This window comes from Boleophthalmus pectinirostris, unplaced genomic scaffold, assembly GCF_026225935.1.
Source record: "Boleophthalmus pectinirostris isolate CB_2022bp ecotype Guang Dong unplaced genomic scaffold, ASM2622593v1 HiC_scaffold_2, whole genome shotgun sequence".
Taxonomy (NCBI): Eukaryota; Metazoa; Chordata; class Actinopteri; order Gobiiformes; family Gobiidae; genus Boleophthalmus; species Boleophthalmus pectinirostris.
The window spans coordinates 21,202,069-21,221,914 of NW_026571152.1; the positions used below are offsets into that span (position 1 = coordinate 21,202,069).

Sequence of the window (19,846 nt, forward strand, 5' to 3'; positions counted from 1 at the left end):
GAATGTTGTGTTACTTTTGAATATGTCTTGAACAATTTGTGGACACACCCGCTCTGTTAAAAGAATTCTTGTGGGATGGGAAACTGGCTGCGTTAGTGATATTCAGCAAAACATTTTTTCCACATCAGCTGCATCTAAATGTTATCCAAATGTCAAAAGCTTTAGAACGCTAATACTGATACTTTGCAGTGAAATCACGCTGGGGGTGTTCCACATGTATTTCTAATGGTGAAATGGTTAGGAGTTACCATCGTGACACAGTGCACACATTTGCAAACTGACAGAAAAGTTTTAAGATTGTCTGAAAACTAAAAAAAACAAAAACTAAATGGATTTAAACAACACATTTGCTCACAACAACTACACAGTCACACTCACAAAATGTTGAGTGTGAAAAACCGAAAAACGTATGTGGCTATAATTTTATATGCGAGAGCAGTTTGACTAGACGTCCTTATTTGGGACAATCCCAGTTTTGAGCTCTGTGTCCCCTGTCCCAGCAGATTTATCCAAAACTAGTGATTTGTCCCAGTTTTATACAAAAAACGTCCCAGTTGTCCCTATTTTTGACCAATCTGATCCCTGCCAACAGTAAAGAGAGGCATTAATTGTCCTTTGTTTGGGTAAAATAGAGAAAAGCTGCTTTAAAATGACCAAAACCCAAAGAAAACGTGACTACTGACTCACATTAGTGCTAAGAGTATAACAATTAATTATTACGCACTCGTTTCACAATTTTCTTAATTCCAACCACCCCAAACCAGGGGTGTCCCAGTTTTTTATTTTGAAAATCTGGTCACCCTAGCCTATGCGAGAGACTTGCTTAACAGAACAAATCGGCTCACCTGTTGTAGTTCCAGCTAAGTCAATTCTTTTTGTGTTTAAAAAAAAAAAAAAAAGCTCTGAGTGAAATCTAATAAAGCCTCTGACAAAGCCGAACCTTCATTTAGCTTCACACCCCCAGGGAATGTTGATGGCATCAGCTGCAAAGTATCAAAACATGTTTCACAATCGAAGATTCTCATTCAAGAACAGGCCACAACCAAGGCATTATCCCATTTTATTGAGGTATTTAGTATGGTTTCAAAACTTCAGCGGCGAGCCATAGCAGTACCACCTACAGTCTGACCAAAATAAACAGTATAGGATAAATAAAGCTGACAAAAATATATTCACTCTTACTTCAGAATCATTTAAGCTTATCACAGGTTCAGCAATTGCATCATAAAAGTTATTTAGGGTGAATTGCTTTTCCATTGCCAAAAAAGAAGTACAAAACAATGATACTGATTGTTAGTTAAAACTGCCCAGAAAAAGTAAACATACTCATGAGGCAGACAAGTTGAATAGAATCAAGGCAAAGCTTCACCAGCCAGTAAACAATTATCAATGATAGAAAATATACAAATTATAGAAAATGCAAATATGCTTTTGGCCATTCAGTTAGCATAGCACAAAGTAGTCTGATAACGGTTAAATCACATTTTGTATCACTGCTGCTGCCTTCACCAAATAACATGTAATCAAATACTCGACTGCTGTGACTGTAGACTGGAGGGACTAGCTTAATATAAACACAGGAATAACTACAATTTCAGACATTTACAAACCATGAACCGGCTTTTTAGATACATATTTTGAGCCATTTCAGTTTGTACCCGTGGTATAAGCACATTAAACAAATAAATTTGAGCCGTGTGTTTGGCAGTTTTAAAACATGCTATGGACTCCAAATTATGCATTAAAACTGAATAACACACGGCTCCTTACTTGGCCTTTAACCCTATGTCTCAGAAGTGTTTCAATGTCCGTCCTGAGTTAGAGGGTTGTTGGACAATTGAAAACAAGATTAAAGAATAATTTGTGTTAAAGTTTGATTTCCCTGGACATTATGGCATTGTAAATCTCTTCAGTGAGAGGAACGTATGACTTTTTATCTGTATCCAGAAAATAAAGAGGGTCTGAGATGTCCGCAGGGTTAAATCCTTCCTTCACTAACTTCACTTTCTTCATCTTGAATGTCCCAGTCATTTCCAGACTCGTCTAGACAACAAAAAGACCATTTTAAGTCAATAACAGAAATGTAAAACAGTATTTGTGTGTGTGTGTGTATGTGTATGTCAAAAAGATAAATCATTAATATGGTTAAGTCTGAGGTTGCTGACGGTCTTGAGGACACAAACAGAGCCGGGGGAACTGAGGATGCACTTATCACTGTCACACACTGGATTAACAAACGTCTCAAGAGAATGCTAGAGTTCTTTTTTCTGATTTCAGCTCCGCTCTTATCACTGTAAAGCCTTATCTGATCATTCACAAGTTAACTGATTTAAATGTCAGTCCTTGTATTCTAAAATGGTTTTATTCATTTTAACAGATTGTTGGCAGCAGGTGTTGGTAAACAGCTCCCTCTGTTAAACAAAGTACAGGCGTCCCACAAGGATGTGTGAAGCCTCCAGTTTTATTTACACTGCACCAACAAGCGTAGAAGCTCACACCCCAGCGATCATCTCACTGCATTTTCTTACTCTGCTCAATGCTAAAGATGGTCCTACAGTGTATTTCAGGGAGATAGACACCTTTAAATCTTGGTGTGATCACCTCGTGCTGAATGTCAAGACAAATAAAAGAAATAATCTTTGACCCCAGTGAGGTAATATCAAACAATAGTGAGCAGCCAAAGCTCAGGGTAGTAATTTAACAGTGCAGGTCTTGCCAGCAGAGATTAAGTTAACTGTGACATATGGCATATCAGCCCCTTAAGACATTCTCCCAACAATATGCTCCACATTCTGGATCCACGTCACACATAGACCTGACAAGTAGGCTACTAGAGCAAATGTCACTTTACTGTTATCTGTGCTGGATCTGTTTGATGTCAATGCACTTTGCACTTTGTGTCCAAGAATAATTCACCCTTGCATAAAAATAAAGTTTATCTTATCTTATCTTACTTAATTACAACTTACCTGTTCTTTCTGTTATATAATAATATGCAATATTGAAGACACAAGTACTGTGTTATATTACATCATTCTTATCATCATAACCCTCGTGACTAAACATTTATGGATGAAACTTGTTTCTCTCTTTTTAAATAAAATAAAATGTTACTATATTTTGTTTCATCTTAAACAAGATCTTAAATATTGAGTGCAAAGAAGAGACCACTACCTGAATCCGGATGAAGCGTGGGCGAGCGTAGGCAGGGAGGTAGGTCACCACTTTTTTGTAGGCGTCAGAGCAGTCAAAATCCTCTCCTTCTTTCAGGGTCACAGACGCCATCCCGATCCGACCCTCGTGACCTTGAATATTTGGAGTTAAAGTGCAAAATGTAGTACTACTGTATTGTATTGGACTTTTACCCTCTGCAATCAGCCAGTCCCAAGTAATTTCTTCTGTACCAGAATCTTAATACAATTGATATATATATCTCTAGACTAAAATATTAATAATGCCACCATTTTATTTTAGTTTAAACCAACAAATCACATCATTGACATGGTAAATGAATACATATATACACCATTAGAATTTGTATTTTGGGGCATTTTATAATTAGTTTTATCAGATTTTGTATTTTAAATGCTGCTGAATTTCCCTTTGAAAAAACTTGCTCATTTTATAAAACTAATCTTACCTTCAACTTTAACTCCATAAACATTTGCTTCTAAAATGCTGTTTGCTGTTATAAGAATGTCTCCAACCTCAGATGTAGCAACGTTTTCTCCTTTCCATCTGAAAAATCATAATATCACTTCATTAGCCAAAATTAGCTGAATTCAAAGAGCAGTGTACCTAATCTAACCTATACTTGCCTGAAAGTGTCCCCCACTCGGTCCATGAAGTAGACAAAGTTTTCAGAGTCAATGAGCATCAGGTCCCCAGTGTTGAAGTACAGGTCTCCTTTCTTCATGACGTCCCGGATTCTCTTCTTCTCAGTCTGGGTTTTGTTGGCGGCGTATCCCACAAACGGTGATCTCAGGGTCACCTCTCCAACCAACAGCCCAGTCTCCCCTGAGGACAACAACCAAATGTGAGATTGTAACTAGAGTTACGTTATACAAAAGTGAACAAAACACAGTTCATTTATTTAGTTACACAATACTAAATATGCTCCATTAAAATAAATTAATACTTTCATATTAAGAGGCACTAAAGTGAAAATGTATGCTCTAATTAGAGAGGTGAAAACACACACACATGCACCATAAGAGCATTGTGTACTTTTAACTATTCTGAATACTAAACAATGAAAGCAGAACTATATCTGAATACAGTTAATCAAAGTTAATATTCTGAATATGTATTATTAGTGTATTATGTACTATTCAACATTGCACATTGTACTCACACAAAACATTATTGCATCATCATACTTGTGAAGGCTTATCTTTAACACCATAATATTCACACTGGATTACTTTTATTGTCTCTGGGACTTTATGAGTCTTTATTAGTGTTTATGTCATCATTGGCTGTGGTTTCATGCTCACTCTGATTATTATCAGATCTTTGCTGAAAGTTTATTTAAATTAAATGTAAACAGCAAAATCATCTGATTTCTTTTTGATCATGGTCCCTCTGAGTACTCACATCAAACTGTGCAGTGTACATGTCCAAGTAATTTTAAAAGGTCTAGAAATCAGATATGAATCAAAATATCAATTCAAATTTAACTGCACAAATGCTTTCTATAGTTTTACCTTTTCAAATTCACAGTTATTATCCAGGTCTATAAATACGGGAAGATGACGAAAAATGTAATAATGGAAGATTATGAAAGGTACATTTATTTTCTCACAGTGACATAAAAGAACATACAGTGGATTGTGGTAGTAGTAGTAGTAGTAGTAGTAGTAGTAGTAGTAGTATTTGGCAAAACTCTGAGCCACAAAAATAAATGTGAACAGTGCTCAGGCCTCATTCAAGCTGCAATATTAGTCCCAAGTTCTCCATATAAATAAATAAATGCATATGTGGCTAGAGCAGATTCCAGGAAAAACATCAGATGTTTCAGGACAGAAAGATGCAGTACTTGGAACAGCAAAGATACTGCACAGAGCCCTTAAGTTTTGGTCAAATTTTGTAGTATTTTGGTTATAGTGTCCTTACCTCGAGACGCCTCAATGCAAAGACCCTCAGAGTTTCGGACTGGCTCCTCTTTCTCAACATCAAACTTGATCAATTTGTGAGGAAAGAAAAACTAAAACAAAGAACAACACAGAATTTGTAAATGTAAATGAACCTTTTTGTTATTCCCGTTTCTGAATTATGCAAATAGCAATAAGTAGCTGGTGTTCCACTCAAACTGTTGAACAATACATATTTCATTACACTGTTAAAATTAAGAAGCCCATGCAAGACAGTTTTACAATTTGGGCCTATATGTTTTTATTAAGGTCTACTTTTTTATGTATACTTAAGTAATTTAAAGTTTTCTAAAAAAAAAAAAACTAAATGAGGACATTGGTGGTTTTCAACTTGTAGAATGTGATGGTGTCATACTCTCAAATGAGATCAAGATGGTTCTTATTGATTACTTTGACATGAAATATCCAAAAGGTAAACTCACAAATGCTGAACCTGTTATCTTCTATTATTTACTAGACCTAAAAAAGTCATTCTAACACAAAGCTAAAAATATTAAAATGACATGTCAGTATTTGCTGGCTACACAAGCACCTTTGGCTCTTACCTTATGCAGTGGGTTAATCCGTCCCACTGGTCCGATCTTGTTGGTGTAGTTGATAAATCCTATGTTCCCCTCAGTGGCTCCGTACAGCTCTCGTATCTGAACATCCCCAAATCGATTCAAAAACTCAGTCCAAATATCCATCCTGGCGCCGTTTCCGATGGCTATCCTCACTCTGTGCTGCTTGTCATTGTCTTTCTGCCAATAAAGATTTACATACTCAAAACAGGAATTAGGGTCAGATAATCCCACATTATAATCCCATATAATCCCACATTATAATACTAAAATTTGCGTTCTTACCTTGGGAGTATTGCAGAGATAGCGCAGTGTCTCTCCAATGTACTGCATCACGGTCACATTGTATTTTCGACAGTCATCCCAAAACTGAGAGGCCGAAAATTTCCTCTTCAACACCATAGTCATACCTGAATCAAACCCACAGCGATTATGTATTAGGATAAGAGCTACAATAAACACAAAATAGACTTTCTTTTAGTACTTTCAACAAGTTATAACATTTTTCCATTTAAAAACTTGTCTGGAGTTGTGCTTAGTTTCATCCACACGGCTGAGTAAACCTGATTTTTTTTCTGCATCTTGTCCCAGAGCTCAGAGTTGGTTCCATCTTGTGTTTTGAGTGTTAACATTTTTTTTTTCAAAAAGTCATAATTTTGTATAATATAGGACTCACTTTTAAGTTTTGAGGGCTTGCATTCATGCACACTCACTAAAAATGGAAGAGACTGGTTGCAAATTAGATGATTCTACTGCTTTGAGTATATCAGGATTGACCATCTAAAAAATAACAGGTATTTACTAAATCCGCCATTTTGCTTAAGTGGGCAAGGCCCATAAAAATGTTTCAGCAGAACAAAAGTAAATAAAATAGCAATGGAACAATCTGATAAGGAGCTGAGTCACTACTATAAAGTACTTTTCTAATCACTTTTTAGGCCCTAAATACTTTTGAATAAATGCTGAATTAAAAATGTATCTCATTCAAATCTCCACTGGACAGCACACTCCAGTGCTCAACAGGTGAATCGGAAAATACATAAATTGGTATAATGACAAAATTATACAGTGGCTGCATCTCAAATCTTTTTCCTCACTTCCTTATTCGTGATTCCTCTCCTCGATCCTCCATTTTTTAGATGTCAATTAAATGTGTCATATTAAGTGGTGTCCCAAAGAAAACCACAGAAGGAAGGAGTAAATATCAGGGAGGCTTCAGGAGGCACACTTTACTGGTCACAGTGAGGAGTTTATATCCTGTCTACTCGCTTTATCTCCACTGTGAGTATGACTGCCCCACCCATTTCTTGCAGAATCAAGGAGAGAAATCACAGAGAAGGAAGCAAGGAAAGAGAAATGAAACGTGGCCAGTGTGTAGTAGCAGTTCTTAGCTTGCAAATCAGTGCTAGAATTTGAACTGGCGCAAACAGGAAAACTGGCAAAAACAGCAAAGGGATCATATGATACACTATTATAACTGCCTCAAACATCCTCCAATAAATACTTTGGATCCTTTAAACTGAATTACCCACATAAAATGAACAAATTCTAACCAGTCATGTGAAAACATGACTTGTATTGGACTAATCTCCTATTTTTATATTATACTTGTTTTGTTACGTGCCCAAGGTTTGCAGATTAAAATTTATTTTGTAGCTATAATCCTTCTTATTTACATTTGTTTAATTCAGATGTCCATTACTGTGCATTGTGTCACATAAAAATAAAATAAGATTAAAAATAAATAATATCCTTGCTGTAGCTAGACATTGAAAAAAATACATGCCAGGACACAAGGCACAATATCCAAAAAGAGTCAGAGTTACCCCTCTCGATGCCCCCTGACATCCCGATGAGGAAGCCCGCGCTGTGGTACAGGGGCAGGTTGATGTAGAAGATGTCGTCCGCGGTGACACCCAGTGCGGCCTGGATGAAACAGGCTGCCCACACACGCTCATGGGTCACTACAGCTGCTTTTGGCAAACCTGATGAATAGGATGGAGGAAGAGGTTAGCTTCAACAATTACCAGTGTTTCTAAGAACAAGAATTGATTGGGTTAAATAGATATAAATTACGTATCTTAAAAGTGCCAACTAATGTAGGGAAATCAACATATAACTATATAACAACTAAATTATACCTGAATAGCCGAATAGTTTGATAGAACAATGACTTTGTATGGAGTTTTGGTCCTCTTGTACTTGTGAGATATGGAGACCTAATCCTTTCCCAGGTTTGACCCTCTAAAAATCTTTGAAAAGGTGAAAATATGTCTCATTATCTCCCTCTCGTTATACACACCAGCCAAACTGTTGTGAACAATACAAATTTGACTATAATGTTAAAATTAAGACAACACTCAGGCAAGAAACTTTTACAATTTGTGCCTATGTGTTTTTGTCTACTTTTAATGTATACTTTAGTCATTTAAATTGAACAAAAAATTAGGAAAGGAAGATATTGGTGGTTTTCAGATTGTCGAATGTGTTGGCGTCATACTCTCAGATGGGGTCAAGAACCATTTGTTACCTATTGATTACTTTGTACTTTGCCATGAAATATCTACATGGTGATTTCTCAAATGCTGAACCTAAAAACTCACTGAATTACAACAAAACTCAGCATATCAACAATATCAACAAGCGGCCCCAATCTATATTAAATCATATTGGCCAATTTAATATTGTGATGTCTCCAGAAGCCCAGGAATTGTTCAGTCAAAATTACTTACTGAATTGATCTGATCTTTCACCAGGATGAATCAATCAATGAATTAATATAAAAAATAATAATGACTTGCATTAAATAGCTTTCTTTAAGATACTCAAAGTGCTTTATGTTTCATTATTCACTCCCTGTACTTTAACCCATGCCCCAACCGCCCTCATTCAATCACACACACCCCATATTCATACACTGTGGGTGCATGCACTGTCCCCCCATGTTTTCTCACCTGTAGTCCCAGATGTGTAGATGTACAGCGCCGTAGTCTTGATGGTCACATTGGCTCTGAGATCTTTGGACAGTGGCTCATCCGATGCATTTTCAATCTTCTCCGCGAGAGGGTTGATGCCAGGGATGTTGCAGCTGTCCGCCAGGATGAAGACGGAGATGCCCTGCTCCTTCAAAGTGGGCAGCACCTCCTCTACTGCAGATATTAGCTCTGAAACAACACAAAGTTCGAGGGAGTGAGAGAGAGTTGCGCAATTCAACACATGTGGCCTTCTTACTATTACCCAATTCCCTCAGGGGAACAAGCACATGGAATACGCAGCTCAAAATGCTGTACTGAGAAGACCAGAGAAGGTCAGACAGACAACAGACTGCAGAATAATACCGAGACGAAAATAGTACAAAAGTAGAAATACAAACATTTCAGAGAAATTTAGCTTGATTAGATTGAATAATGTAAGCCTATACAGTATCTAGAGAAAAAGTAGTCATCCTGGTTGTTTTTAAATCACAATTTAAATTTGTAATTTTTATTCTGCTGTGAACTCTCAGATTTAATGCTTTAGAGGCTGTAATATCAGATTATCTCTGTAATCTACACCCAAATTTCCAGAGAAGCAGTTTGTTGCCTAAATTGAGATTCCATATGCTTGTTGAAGAACATCAAGCTCACATGTGCATGCACAACAAATGATCATGAATTAAAAAGTGTTTTAATCAATGCAATCCTTTTTGCGCAACACTGCATTTTAGCACTATCCCGGACAGCCCCTCCCCCCGAGCCCACAGCTCAGGGGTTAAAATCATGGAAGTAGTAAGATCTTATAATAGGTCCTTGGTTAATGTATCTTACCTGGAGAGGTGATGAGCACTTTGGCTCCGCAGCACGAGAAGCAATGGAGCAGAGACTTGGATCTGATGTTGAAGTTTAGAAGCGCAGCGGGGCAGCCAAGTTTAGCCAGGCCCAGAAATGTCCACATAAAAGCGGGCTCATTTGGCAAAAACATAGCTACTGTATCCCCTTCTTTAAGTGTCGCCTCAGCCTGCAGCGCTCGGGCCACTTTGGAGCTTTGTTTATCTATGTCCTCGTACGTGTACTGGCGCCCCTCGAAGTGCACAAACACCTTGGTTGGATGCCGTTTCGCTCCATTCAAAAAGTGGTCCAACAAACTATAAAAAGGTTTACTCTTCTTGTACTTTGTTAGCCTTATACCCAACTTGATACTTCTCCACATGGAAGCGCAGTCCGCGGTAACGTATGGGCCTAAATAAGTTTTAAGGTATGAAAGAGATAAAATAGCCAGTCCGGCCAGCGCTGTCAGCCACATGTACATCTTGTAAACAGCACTCCAGGTCGTTACGTCTGCCGCGTAGAGTGTCAGAGAAGGAGAAAATAAAGTATCTTGGTGCTATTTGTGACAAAGTTCACCGCGGGACTCGGGGCGGTGCGCTGCGCCCCCTGGACCCCCCCTACTCGAGAATGTATGCGGATGCCAGATATGGCGTTTCTTTGCACCAACTACAGCTGTTTATACAGTCTGCCTTTACGCACAATGCGTAGCCTATTTATTAGCGCCAAGAATAGCTTCTCGCAGAAAAGCAACACAATTTGCGCAACTGCGGTTTAAAAGTTGCTAAATAGCAATTGGAGACATTAATCAAAAAACTCTTCCAGAAGCGCAGGAAATGGCAACCCTCGACAGAAATGCGCAATCTGAGAAAAAGGTAGGCGTGTCCCTCCTCTTCTCCGCTCATTTGTCTGATTGTAAAGGCGATCCCAAAAAGTCTTGCACAGAAGTTTGAATAATGTTATGAAATACTAAGATGCGTATACGCAACTTGTTCTAGGAGCAAAGTGATACGTTGTTGACTTTGGGTTCCTGTGACATCTTCTTTGGCAAACAATGAAACAAACAAGTTTTGTGAAGATCAAAATTGAGTTTATAACATGTACTTTAATTTTTATTTCATTTTTTAAATTTAATATTCTAATATATGTTGGCTATAATAATTATCGCGTTAATTGCGATTAATTAATTACAGTCATATTTAGCGCGTTATGTTTTTTAATCGCGTTAATCTCATTGTTAATCTCTAACTTTACTGTTTCTGTATGTGAGTTGCTTTATTATAAAATCAGTTTTTATGTATACACACACACACACACAAAAAAACACATTTATACATTTTTTTATTTCGGTAATTCCACTCATTGTCGGAAACCCACACAAAACGCGCGCAGTAAGAGCGATGTAAACGTCATTGTTCACGTTGGCGACACGTCAGTCACAATGGACGAGGTCGAACAGCCAGTAGAACAGAGTCAGCAGCGCACAGGTAAAAACGCATTCGTGTCTTGGAAATTCTTCTCCCGATGAGACATATAAAAGAAAATAACAAATATAAAATCGCCTACAACTTAAATGTCACTGGTGAAAACAACCTGCATAGACTCATGATGTCTGCACTACTGTCCTATAGTGACCTGCCACATGAGGGGACACACGCACACAAACACACACAAACACACACAAACACACACAAACACACACAACACACACAAACACACACAAACACACACCTTCATCATCGTCATTAACCTGAGAACGCGCAGACCATGTCTAAAACCAGGTCTAAACCAGGACTAAACCAGAACTAAAACCAGAACTAAAAACCAGAACTAAAACGAGGTCTAAACCAGGACTAAACCAGAACTAAAACCAGAACTAAAAACCAGAACTAAAACGAGGTCTAAACCAGGACTAAACCAGAACTAAAAACCAGAACTAAAACCAGAACAAAACCAGAACTAAAACCAGAACTAAAAACCAGAACTAAAACGAGGTCTAAACCAGGACTAAACCAGAACTAAAACCAGAACTAAAAACCAGAACTAAAACCAGGTCTAAACCAGGACTAAACCAGGAGTAAACCAGGACTAAACCAGAACTAACACCAGGAATAAAACCAGGACTAACCCATTCCAGGACTAAACTAGGACTTAAGTAGGACTAAAGCAGGTCTAAACCAGGACTAAAACCAGTGATCTCATATATAAAGCATTTCTCTATCAATAATATTTTTAATATGGTTAAGGAAAGACTGGACTTTTTATTGTCTTTAAGTAGACAAAAGTTATTATGCTCAGATTTCCTCGTCTTTGCTACTTTACAGCAAACAGTTTCTTATTCATGGAGACTTGGGCTCAACAGACAATTTGAAGAGAACAAACAACAACAACATTTGCAGGATGCGGTTGCTACATTCATGTAGTTTTAAAAAGTATGACAATATCAAGTTATCCAAAGTATTCAAATTACGTTACTCACTTTAAGTAATTAAATGGATTAAGTTACAAACTACATTTTGGGGTATGTAATCTGTAATCTGTAGGGGAATACATTTTAAAAGTAACCCTCCCAACACTGCAGATTAGTAATAGTAATAATAATGATGATACTGTGGAATATAAGTGACTGCATCTGTTAATGTTTGTTAAACAATAAATGACTTTATAAAGTCACTTTTTTTTGTTCTATATCAGTCTTTTGATCTGTCACAATAATGTAAGAATGAATTTAAATGAAAATACCTCAAATTGAAGGCTTTTCTCAGCAATTTTTAGGTGAAATTAAAAAGAGATTAATTAGATAAATTAATTACAGATCATAATTATTTAATCTGTCAATTTTTTTAATCGCATGACAGCACTAATAATAATATGCTAGAATACAAGTGACAATATATGAGAGCAAAGGATTGTCTGTCATTAATATAGCAGCTGGGATAGGCATTGTTGAGGAAAACAGCCTTTTCCTCTCGTGTTCATTAGTTTCTAGATAAAGAATATGCTTGAAACCAAAATAAAGTTCAGATAATTATTTATTGAAATATTAGAAAGCAATACTTGTACAAGGAGTCTGTGTCGACATTCCCATGTAGAGGCTCCATGTTGAGTTTTTTACGCAAACTATAGTTTCAGCCACCCAGGTTCAGACTTAGCGCCTCTTCGTTGGTGCACAGCCAGCCACGCCTCTTAGATTGGAATAACACATTTGTCTTGAAATATTGCTATGAGTCTCACATCTGTCATCTGAACTCTTATCTTTACATGACCTCGGTACAATATTGAACTTTAGCAATGGTTACACAAAGTAGTTGAGCCTAGTTATTTAACCTAACAGCATCAGTCACTTTGGACTCCCAAAAGGAACCAAATGTACAATGTGGTGGGGTATGTCATTATTAGGTTAAGATTTAACCCTCACGCTCTCCTCGGGTCACATAGATCTGAAGATTTTTTTTTTTCCTTCCCGGTCAGTCAGACCTTAAAATTTATTTTCAAATAAATTCTCGCCAGGCGAGAAAATAAATTTTTGGGTCTGATTGACCCGCCCCAAGAGAGCGGGAAGGAAAAAAAATCTTCGGGTTAATGTGACCCCGAGGAGAGAGTGAGGGTTAAACAAGTGCAATTTAGGGGAAAGATGCTATGGGGTTTGCAGTTATTTATTTTTTTTATTTAAAAGTCCTGAGCTCAAATAAAAGATATCTTGGATAATTTGCCTTTTCCTTTACTGCAGTTAGTTACATGTTCTACTGATGCACCAGGATGAACCCTTCGTCCAAGAAAATATGTGCAATATCGGTAAGGTCTGTCTGAACATGTATACATGCTTAAAGGGACATTGCATAAGTGTGTTACATAGTGAGCTGGTTGATCATTCAAAAGTTTAAAACTTCTAGCGTTGCAGCTTCTAGGGAGTTATAAAAATTTTACTCGGATCAGATTGTTCTTCTGTTAACTTCCCCTTTTGATGTTGCAACAACAATAATTATTCTTCTCACGTGCCACAGACAATAAGATTATTGTTTTATTATTACATGAAGTAATTCTTAAAGTAATAAAGCAATCCGACTTGAAAAGCAAGACATTGAACTCACAGAGTCATAATCTGGCTAAAGTTTACACTTTGCCTGTGCTTAAAATACTACTACTACCACTACTACTGCTACTACTACTACTACTACTACAACTACTACTACAACTACTGCTACCACACTAAGCCTGTGGTTAAAGAACTACTTCTACTACTACACTGAGCATGTGGATAAACTTTGTTTTCAGGGAGATCCCAGGGTGAAAAAAGCTGTTCCTCATGGTTGACTCCAGCATGCTGTTGTTTGCCAAAGAATCCCACCTGACTTTCCTGTGACAGGTGCAGTGTTACAAGTCCAAACATCTGCATTTCAAATTAAAGAAACATACTACAATACTTTTAGATGACCAATAATATGAAATGTCACATAACTATAACAAAATGTTACTAAATTGTCTTGACACTACATAAGTATATTCAGTACAATTGTATTTTTTGGAGAGATATATATATATATATATATATATATATATATATATATATATAGTATATATATATATATATATATATATATATATATATATATATATATATATATATATATATATATATATATATATATATATATATATATATATATATATATACTACTACTACTACTATTTAAAGTAGCTGTATGTACGATTTACATTTAGATTTAAAATTAAAAAATAAATAAATAAATTACCTAACACGACCTTTTCAAAACAAATAGCTTTTACTGATAACAACTGTAAATGTATTCTTCCAGTTACAATGCTGAAATCCAGTTGGTGTAGACCAGAAATGACCCTCTCTCTAATCTGAATGATCACTACCTAAACCTGAGCACTAGAGCCAGTCATGAATCTGTTAGTGCAGCCTCTGCTGCTGCAGTATATAGTGTATAGTATATAGTATATATGTATATATATATATATATATATATATATATATATATATATATATATATATATATATATATATATATATATATATATATATATATATATATATATATATATATATATACAGTTCCACTGGGTCATCCATTTGCTTTGGATGTTCCACAGTGTGGCATTAAACATATCTGTCTTGCATTTATTAAAAAAATTTGCATTCTGAGTGGGTTAACACTTTTAATTACTAATGAATTAACTAATTAATTTACCTGGCACTGAGACTCCATACACATTGACCTTTTGTGTACAGTCAGCCATAATTAAGATGTCCACTGCCTTTGTTGTTGCCATCTTTTCACCTTTCCATCTAAAAAAATCTTTTTAAAAGCCAAACTCATTAAATTATATTATTATTTACTATATTGAAATCAGCCATAGCCTTCGATTAAAGACCTCTGTTAAAAGGGAAGGATGAAAATCTGAAATATTTAATTCTTCTTTGAAGATTTAAATTTAATAATGTTGCTTTCTTTGTCATAAAGTTTTAGGGTTTTTTTTGTTTTGTTTTTGTTTTTTTGTTTGTTTGTTTGCATCTTTTATTAGTGTCTGTATTGTCCAGATCACAATGCTTATCCTTGTGACTTGCTCGTCCTTATAAACAATCAGTCAGTATGAATTTTCATGGCAACAGAACAACCACAGCCACAATAAATGCATCTTCAGATTCATACATTTTTTATAAGGACAAATGAGCCTCTGATTCAAATACCTACAGAAACACTATTGAAATATTTTTTCAATTTAAGTATTCAGACTTGAAGAGTTACTCACTACCAACACATCCAAACCATTTTGGTGGGAAAAAATTCTCTCTTGCTTTGTTGGCACCAATTGTTCATGCTGTCTTTTTTTTTTTTTCATAAAGAGTGACAGTAGAAGTGAACATAATTTTTACAAAAAATCAGTGGGTGTGCTACAGAAAAATGAAAACTTGCACCAAAAATGATTTTCACTTTGAATCTTAGAGTAGGGGTCAAAAATGAGTTTAGAATGGAAGTCATTGGATAAAAATTTCTGAAACATAATCAGGGTATACAAAACATTGCCAAAGTTGGTCTGATTGGGATGAAACTCTATAAAAATTCTGATGAAACCTGTGAAAACACATGTCTGTGTGAATTTTCATGGTAATTGAACAACCTCAGCCAAAGTTATCATGATACCTTTAAATACATGAATTTCCCTTAAAAAGGCATAAGGGTTACTAGCTAGACTACAAATTACAGAGATAAACACATAAGAAATATAACAACATTGCACTGGTCAGAACACAGTGTGCTGGCACCAAAGCTTGCGGGGTAGGGCGCTGGACTGCACAGTGGGCTGAGGACAAAGGATGTATAGTCTCACTCGCACCATTCAGCAAGGGACAGACTGTAACTGTACTGTATTTTGAAAGTTATACCAGTGGAGTAAACCCATTTCATATGCTCCACATTACAAACCCCTGCACATATTGAAGCCTTAGACAGAGATAAAAGTAATAAACAAACTCGAGAAGAATAAGCTGTGCTATGTTGAAGAGGTTGATGATGCCATTATTTCAGATTGAGGGCAGACTGTGGGCAAAAGCTGTGGGAGGTGAACTGTTTTTGAAAGAAACATCCAAACACCCAACCAAAATCATTTGGTGGTTGGTTGCTCTTGTGGCCAACTGGCTAGCACATTGAACAGTTTTTATTTTTATTTTTTATTTTACGTTTTACTTAATATTATGAGATATTAATTAATAAAGAAGTGCATCTTGTGCAGTTCAAAGGATGATGGTTAGGGTCTACTGGATTGTGTGACTTCATCAGTTTGTTTTTCTTGTATCCATGGCGACCCTACCTGGAGCTAACTAAGCTTGTCAGCTTTTACAACAACGCAACAAGATTTCTACATAATATATGACAGAAAACATTCTAGAGGAAACAGGCCTGTCTTATCACTAACCAAAGCAATAGAGTAGAGTGAGAGTTAGGCTTTATGTTGTTGAAGACAGAGAAGAGAATAAAGAAGGACTTTGACCTGAGGGTGGTTATTGTCCTCACACTGGATCTGATTACCCTACCTGTTGAGCTGCTGAGACTTATTTTTGAGCTTTTCTAATATTTCTATTGTATTTTAACCCTCAATGTGCTTAAATTGTCCTTCAGAGACAAATTTAGTGATCAATCAATCAGTTGATTGATCATTTGTTGAAGATTGACTTGCTTGCCATATTATTGTTATGGTTTAAAATACTTTTACTGATACTGATGTTGTCACCCTTTTTCTACTTCCAAAACTCTAATCTCTTTAGCTGCCTCTGATCTACTCATGCATGTGTAAACTTTATACAATGCATTGTATATTTTTTACTTTAATAAGGCAATTTTGCAATAAAAGTACACTCACAGTAAACAATAAAAAATATAAAAATGACACATTCCCAAAATTAAAAGAGTGAAGTTTTTCATTTTTAGATAAATTAATTGCAGCTTATTATATCTGAATAATTCACAATGAAAACAAATTTGGTGCATCACATTCCGCATTACATCCTGAGTAAACTATAAAAAAGTAGAAAAAAATTACATATTTTTTAAATTAAGAGTTGACCTAAATTTATTAGAGCCTAGTTTATGCTAATAATGGGGATGCATTGATCCAGGATTACCATACTCAATATTAACCGATACCAGTGCAGAAGCTGAAAATATGATTTATTTCCATTGAACACAAACTACATAAGGTAAAAAATGATACACACATTTTGTAACTACACAACAGCTTTGTAAAAGTACAGCTGTAATATTTAAAGGTAATATTAATCAGTAAATTGTCTTATACCAATTTATTGACGAACCTGGGATATCCCATACCAGTATCATACTGGTTGATCCTGAGTCAATAATAATTCATGGTGGAAAAAAATTGTACATTATTGTGTTGTGAATGGGAAAGATTTATGCCTGAAAATAGGACTTTGTCGTGCATTATATCCATTATGTGTAATGTCTAACATGTGAGATAAAAACTCACAGTGGCATTTTAAAATGTGACCCCCAACATAGCTGAGAAATATTCATGTTTGGAAAAAAAAAGAAGTTGCTTAAAAGGTCCCTCGAGGGTCCCCAGGTAGCCAGAGAGTTAAGCCAGTTTGTTTCGTGTGTATAGCCCCAGTATATTGCAGAAATATTAATCATGAATCAGGACATAAAAGTTAAATGCCAAATGTTTGTATTTTGACAGTAAATTTTACTACAGAATTCTGACCTGCCCACCAGCTCAGTTTTAAACTAAAGCTTTTCTGGTGTGTTATCATGTTACATGAACACGAACTACTTATTAAGACTTTTTTAATAACTGGAAAAGAGCCCCCATTCTGTTAGGGGGAATGTTCTGTCCCAAAATTTAGAAGTGCAAAAGTTACCAGAAGTAACCAAATTAACTGACCTCTTGTGGCTAGTTACTGCCATTGCATTAAATTTGAGTAAAACATCCAACAAAAATTGGCATTGTAGTAAGCTAAGTAATATTGTGACAGTAACATGTGACATTTGTGACAGCAAACTTCTGGCAACCTCCAGATGAATTTCAAACCAGCTCCTTCAACCACAGCACATAAAGGCATATAGACTCATCAACTGCAACAACATTGGTTTTATATGGCGACATTACTGTACGGGAAACTACATGCCATTCCAATAAAAGTCTATATAATGAGGAAGATTTAAATATAAAGCCTACTGGTTTAGAATGACTATAAACAAATATTGGGGGAAATAGCCTAATTTTACCTCAAAATAGCCACTTCATATATCAGAAAATATGTCTGAAAACAAAAAGGAAGAGAGACCAGCACAGTGATAGGAACAAGCAACTGAACTAAATATGCAGGTAATAGGGTCCATCTCCTGCTTGTCTCTGTTTAGGTGTTATTGCTTTGCCAGGAATGTTCCACAGTATGGCATAAGGAACACAAGTTTAACCTGTAACTTGGCTGTGTGACGCCAGCCGCTGGGCTCCATGAAGCCAAGTTAAATGCCAAAAAAGTAAAACAAAGACATCTCCATGGAGATAAGCGAGTACCAGAACAGTTATATTTAAATAATTAAAAGTGCACACAGGTTTTTCTGTTTTTCCTATTTATTTTGACCTCATTGGTGCCCCACGGTCACATCATTCCATAGCTGGCACACTATCAGATTGCAGTAATCTTTACAGCACCTGATAGTGACAGGTCTATGTATAACGTACTTTATAGTCCCCAAAGAGAAATTTATCCTCTGTATTTGACCCATTCTTCAATGCCTCTGTGGCCTCTACTCATGAGCATTGAGCACTGCTCCAGATAGGGGAGGGGACTAACTCATCAGGAAGCACCCCCTGAGTACTAAAATGGAATACCTCCACACAATTCCATCCAAAATGCAGGGGAAATTTATGTGCATATATGTGCATGCATTATGTGTGTATAAGACAATTTAGACAAGCTCTAGTCTAGCATATTAACCATTGTGCCTTATTAAGAGAAATTTGTGTATCTGACAATATATTTATCATGACAACTTTGGCCGTGGTTGTTTAATTGCCATGAAAATGCACAGAGACGTGTATTTTCACAGGTTTTTAGACATGTGAGTTTCATCGCAATCAGTTCAGTTTTGGCAACGTGAGACGTTTTGTATACACTGAGTGTGTTTCGAAAATTTGTGTATCCATTGACTTCCATTATAAACCAAACAAAATGAATTTAAGATGTTTTACAAACATACATACCTTGCCACAATCCGATACATATCTTGATACAGTGCACTTTTGATTCGATTCGATATATTTCAAATCGATTCAATATGGTTCAATAAAAATAAAGGCTAAATCATGGCTGTGATACCAAAAGTCTTTGTTAAACCACTTCTTGTGCAAAGTTAATATGAAAAAACCCATTTTACTCATCAAAACAGTGAAAATGTCAAATGTGTTGCATAAATGAGTTTCCTTTCTTCAAACAAGCAACAAAAAATAACTAAATCATTTAGTAAAATATACTATAAAATACTCTTGGTAAAATATCGATACAGCAGCCCACGATATCAATACTGTATCATCACACTAAACGATATAATATATCGATATTTCAATATTTTTGCACACCCCTACCTCCACTGTCACCCTATACAAAACATTGTCACATTTGGACAATTTGTGCCTGAAAAAACAAATGAAAATGGATTGGATATGTTGGTAGTAAATATCTCTTTGAGTCTGAATGGTTGGAATAGAAAAAATAATTTCAAGGAGTGTTTCTGTGGCTATTCAAATCTGAAGTGCTATGTCCCAATGTAAAAACAGCTGA

At 36.0% G+C, this 19,846-nt stretch overlaps 1 protein-coding gene across 1 annotated transcript; it reads right to left on the minus strand.

Moving 5' to 3' along the window:
• Positions 1 to 1,041: 1,041 nt before the first annotated feature.
• zgc:101540 (hsFATP2a_ACSVL_like domain-containing protein) lies at positions 1,042 to 10,247 on the minus strand. Its single transcript, XM_020934853.2, has 10 exons — positions 9,520 to 10,247; positions 8,668 to 8,877; positions 7,540 to 7,698; positions 5,999 to 6,123; positions 5,699 to 5,893; positions 5,116 to 5,206; positions 3,819 to 4,017; positions 3,641 to 3,738; positions 3,175 to 3,305; positions 1,042 to 2,043 (listed from the first exon to the last, which is right to left on the minus strand). Exons 1-10 carry the CDS (start codon positions 9,998 to 10,000, stop codon positions 1,867 to 1,869), a joined length of 1,866 nt encoding a protein of 621 aa, XP_020790512.2. The 5' UTR covers positions 10,001 to 10,247; the 3' UTR covers positions 1,042 to 1,866.
• Between the last annotated feature and the right edge of the window lie 9,599 nt (positions 10,248 to 19,846).

Coding starts and splice junctions, on each gene's coding strand:
- zgc:101540 (XM_020934853.2), bottom strand. CDS start 10,000: ATGTACATGTGGCTGACAGCGCTGGCCGGACTGGCTATTTTATCTCTT. Junction 7,699..8,667: donor CTACACATCTGGGACTACAG/GTGAGAAAACAT, acceptor CCTATTCATCAG/GTTTGCCAAAAGCAGCTGTA. Junction 4,018..5,115: donor TTGCATTGAGGCGTCTCGAG/GTAAGGACACTA, acceptor TGTTGTCCTCAG/GGGAGACTGGGCTGTTGGTT.